The sequence below is a fragment of the Myotis brandtii genome, unplaced genomic scaffold (genome assembly GCF_000412655.1).
Source record: "Myotis brandtii unplaced genomic scaffold, ASM41265v1 scaffold1774, whole genome shotgun sequence".
Lineage (NCBI taxonomy): Eukaryota > Metazoa > Chordata > Mammalia > Chiroptera > Vespertilionidae > Myotis > Myotis brandtii.
This window is the reverse complement of record NW_005356575.1, coordinates 1-4,341: the sequence shown is the minus strand read 5'-3', so window position 1 is coordinate 4,341 and position 4,341 is coordinate 1. Positions and strand designations below refer to the sequence as shown.

Sequence of the window (4,341 nt, the reverse complement as noted above, 5' to 3'; positions counted from 1 at the left end):
GGTGCTAATGCACCCATCTGCTGACAGGTGCTAATGCACCGATCTGCCAAAACGCACACCCGCACACCCGCACACCCGGCGCCTTTGCCTTGGGAGAACTATGCAGCCGGGAGAGGGGAGTGGGGCCGCTGGGAGCAGGGTGTAAACTTCCCGGGGTTTGCCTCAGGCAGCCCATAGCAGAGTGCTAACTATCCCTGCCGGTAGCTGCTTGCTCATTCACTTACTCGCTCATTCATTCACTTACTCACTCATTATTCACTCACTCAGCAAACCCTCTCAGGTCCCTGGCACCAGGCCAGGCACTGAAGTTGAAGCAGGATAAGACAGAGCTATGTCCTCAAGATGTTAGTAATTCAGTATGCAGCCAGGAGAGGGGCCCCAGGCCGCTGGGAACAGGGGGAAACTTTCCCAGGGTGGGCTTCAGGGAGCCAGGAGCGAGGCCGGAACTTCTGCCGTGTTGCCATGGCAACGCATTCCCCCCCTTAGCTGCTTGTTCATTCACTTACTTGCTCATTCATTCACTCATTCACTCACTCACTCACTCACTCACTCACTCAGCAAACCCTCTCAGGTCCCTGGCACCAGGGCAGGCACTGAAGTTGAAGCAGGATAAGACGGAGCTATGTCCTCAAGATGTTAGAAATTCAGTATGCAGCCAGAAGAGGGGCTCAGGGCCACTGGGAGCAGGGTGGGAACTTTCCAGGGGTGGGCTTCAGGCAGCAGGAGTGGGGCGGGAACTTCGGCCGCGTTGTTATGGCAATGCCGCAGAAGTTACGGCCCTATAGCTGTTTGCTCGTTCACTCATTCACTCACTCATTATTCACTCACTCACTCTCTCACTCACTCACTCAGCAAACCCTCTCAGGTCCCTGGCACCAGGGCAGGCACTGAAGTTGAAGCATGATAAGATGGAGCAATGTCCTCAAGATGTTAGTAATTCAGTAGGGCGAAGCAGGCACATGAATGAGACAGTTGTATGCACAGATGCAGTGTACTGGGTTCTGTGAGGGCTGTAACTAATGCCGACTTTGTTCTCTTGATAAAATGAAGCCTCGGGAGCCAGGCCGCCCCAAGCCTGTAGGCCTGTGCCTAGGCCAGGAGTGGCCGGGATCCCGGAACATGACAGAGGGTGCAGGTCGGGCTGAGGGGTCTGGCCCCACTCCTCACCCCCGAGTGCACAAATTTTTGTGCACCGGGCTACTCGTCTATATATATAAAAGGCTAAGTGTCTGTCCATCCAACCAGTAGCTATGATGTGCACTGACTACCAGGGGGCAGACGCTCAATGCAGGAGCTGCCATGACGCGCACTGGCCGTTTACTAGTAAAATAAATGGCACCACGGACCTGGCACCGACAAACCAACACTCAGCTTCCCCCACGTGGGACACAGGCCCTGCCACCACCCCGGGTGACACCCCACCAAATCGCAGCCAACGCTGCCAAGACCCCATGGCACCAAATTCGGTGCCCAGCCCAGCCCAGTCCGGAAATGGTGGCTGTGGGTGCCGAGTAATGACATGAGTAATGACGTCCCATAGCAACGCCCTGCTTCTTCTACCTAGCGACTAGCCCCCTTGGAGTTTCTTCAGCCCAGGAACCCCACTTGCTTTATAGCCAGGTGCAAACATTTTACAGTTTTTTTGCCTTTGAAATTGTCTTTATTTCTGAACATTCCTTTATAACCATCCACCCCAGGATTAACTCCCACAGATGCACCTTCCCAAATCCCCCCCAGCCCTCCTCAAGCAAATCAGATGCATGTTTCTGATTGTAGGACACTTTGCCTTTGCGGTCCCTCAAACTCCCCAACCTTTGCCCCTGCAATCCTGTACCCGAGCTGGGTCCCTCCCTTTCCCCATTCACACTGAGCATGAACCTGAAACGTGAGTGGCCCCTGCATACTGCACCCCAGTCCGAGGTTTTAGCTTCCAGGGGCCTAGAAGGAAGCCCTTGTTAGGTGCACCTGGTGAGCAGGGTCACTACAGGGGCACATCACGGGCTCCACGTCATGAAAATGCCACGTGATAAAACTCCCTATGTCTACAGTGCTTGGTGGCAAGCAGGATTCTCCTGGGTCGTCCTAACTCCCTCAGTATCCCCGTGAGCTCAGCCTGGATCAGGGCAACTCTCTCCTGGTCCACAGTCCCCCGGGTCCTGTAACACTCCAGGGGAACGGGGTACAGCTCGAGCTGTAAACTGCGCAGCCCGGTTGTGTGGCGCAGCAGCTTCTCCACGGTGGCCACGGGGAAGTTGTTTATAGAGATGGAGAAGAGGCTGAGCTGGTGGCAGCGGCTCAGGGCAGGCAGGATGGCCTCGACTTGGGAGCCCGCCATCCCACAGTTATCCAGACCCGGGTCCTGGAGGGTGGGTGCCACTGCCTCCAGCAGAGCTCGCAGGGGCTCGGGACTGAAATCCGCAAGGCTGAGGCCAAATAGATCCAGGATCTTCAGCTGCCTGAGGTTCGGGCACTGGAACAGGTGTGTCAGGTCTGAATGCGTCAGCCGCTGGCAAAGTGTTATGGAGAGTTTGTCCAAGGGAGTCTGCAGGCACCTGAGCATCTGGTCCAGACGGCCTCGGAGGAAGGAGGGAGAACGCATGTCGAGCTCCCGGAGGTGCCGCAGCCTGAGCATCTGAGAGAGGAACTGGGAAAAGGGCCGCTGCTCCTCCTGCCTTTCCACCTCCTGCTCCTCTGCCTCCTCCCACTCCAACTCCCCTTCGTCCTCCCACTCCTGCTCCTCTTCCTGTTGTTCTTCTTCCTCGCCCTCCTCCTCCTGCTCTTCGTCCTCATCCTCCTCAGCCAACAATTGGATGTGGGGGAGAGAGAGTCTCTGCAGGTTACTCATCTGACCCAGGTAGAGAGCAAATGTCCCCAGGGTGGGCAGGTCCTAGGTGCAGTGCACTTCCACCTCCTGGATGCAGTCCAGCTGCACCCCATCCAGGACCCTCCTGACCCTCTGGAAGGGCACCCCAGAAATCCTCACTGCCTTGCAGCACAGGTGTAGCAACCCTTCCCTCTGCTGGGCCCATTGGATGATGTGCATGGAAAACTTATCCCGGTCCCTTTCATTGAAGTTAAGGTCTAGGAACACCTCCAAGGGAGCCAGGGGATGCTCCATGTTGGGGCTGGAGCTATGCACAGTCACTGGTCCTGTCGGTGAGCAATTCTCGGTGCTGACTCCAAGCCACATATCCCAGAAGTTGGCACCCGTGTTCCTTAAATCCAGCACCCGCAGTTTGCACCTCCTGGGCCGAACCTCCTGGAAAAGCAGAACGTCAAGCGCTTCAAACACGGCTTCAAAGTCCGCGGCCCTCTTTGGGGCATGATCAGGGGGACGCTGCATCAGGAACCCCAGAGGGAGGACAGTGAAGGGCCAGGCTTGGGCCAATGCCTTCAGTAGCTGGGGGTGGCCTCCACCACGGTAGGCCATGGCGAACAGGTACGGGAAGAGCTCGGCGGGCAGGTACTCCAGAGCGGCAATGGCCGAGGCCTGGTCCCTCAGCAGGCGCTTTGCTGCCAGCACCAGGAGTGTGGGTGGCGTCTGGATGCTCATCTTCAAGGTGCTCAGAAAGGAATCCTGCAGAAACGTCTGCTGTGACCGGGTTGGCTGGGGCTCAGATCTCAGACCTGGTGGAGAACCACGGAACTGACTGCAGAGGTGGAGGACTCTGAATCTCTCCTCTGGTGCCTGAGGTTTTTATACACCTTCCCAAATGCTAACATCCAATCAGAACCCCTGGTCTAAACCCCATAATCCTAATGGGATTTATGTGTTCCTCCCTATTAATTGATTGACCCAGATATCCATTTAGGAAAGAGAAAGTTAGGGAGGGGCAAGGTTGAAGACTGGCTCATTGATTCCTTCCAAAGGCCCATAGCTATCATACTTGGTGTGAGAGAGTAAAGGGTGTAATGGGTCAACATTTTACAGTTTAACCAAATGTCTGTGAAGCGTTTTCCCGTGCCTCATCTCATTTGATCCTCACAGAAGTCCTGGAGTGGGTAGATAGGAGACTCGGTAGAATCCTTTTTTCTTTTCATTAGCAAGACGCAAATAGCGATATTAAAATATTTCTTCTAATTAATTCCTTTTAATGTGCACAAATCCGTGCACCAGGACACTAGTTAGTACGTAAAAGGGAATGAAGCACTGACACATGCTACGACATGGATGCATCTTGAAACATCATACTAAGTGAAAGAAGCCAGACACCAAAGGCTCCAAGTATATGATTCCTTTTATATGAAACTAGAGGCCCGGTACACAACATTTGTGCACTTAGGGTGTGGGGGGTCCCTCAGCTCGACCTGCACCCTCTCCAATCCGGGAGTTTCTGTCTG

At 54.8% G+C, this 4,341-nt stretch overlaps 1 protein-coding gene across 1 annotated transcript; it reads right to left on the bottom strand.

Moving 5' to 3' along the window:
• Positions 1-2,008: 2,008 nt before the first annotated feature.
• On the bottom strand, positions 2,009-3,673 carry LOC106725618 (PRAME family member 8-like). The gene is made up of 2 exons (XM_014537369.1): positions 3,092-3,673; positions 2,009-2,632 (listed from the first exon to the last, which is right to left on the bottom strand). The coding sequence occupies exons 1-2, from the start codon at positions 3,551-3,553 to the stop codon at positions 2,009-2,011; spliced, it is 1,086 nt and encodes a 361-aa protein (XP_014392855.1). The 5' UTR covers positions 3,554-3,673.
• Positions 3,674-4,341: the final 668 nt, after the last annotated feature.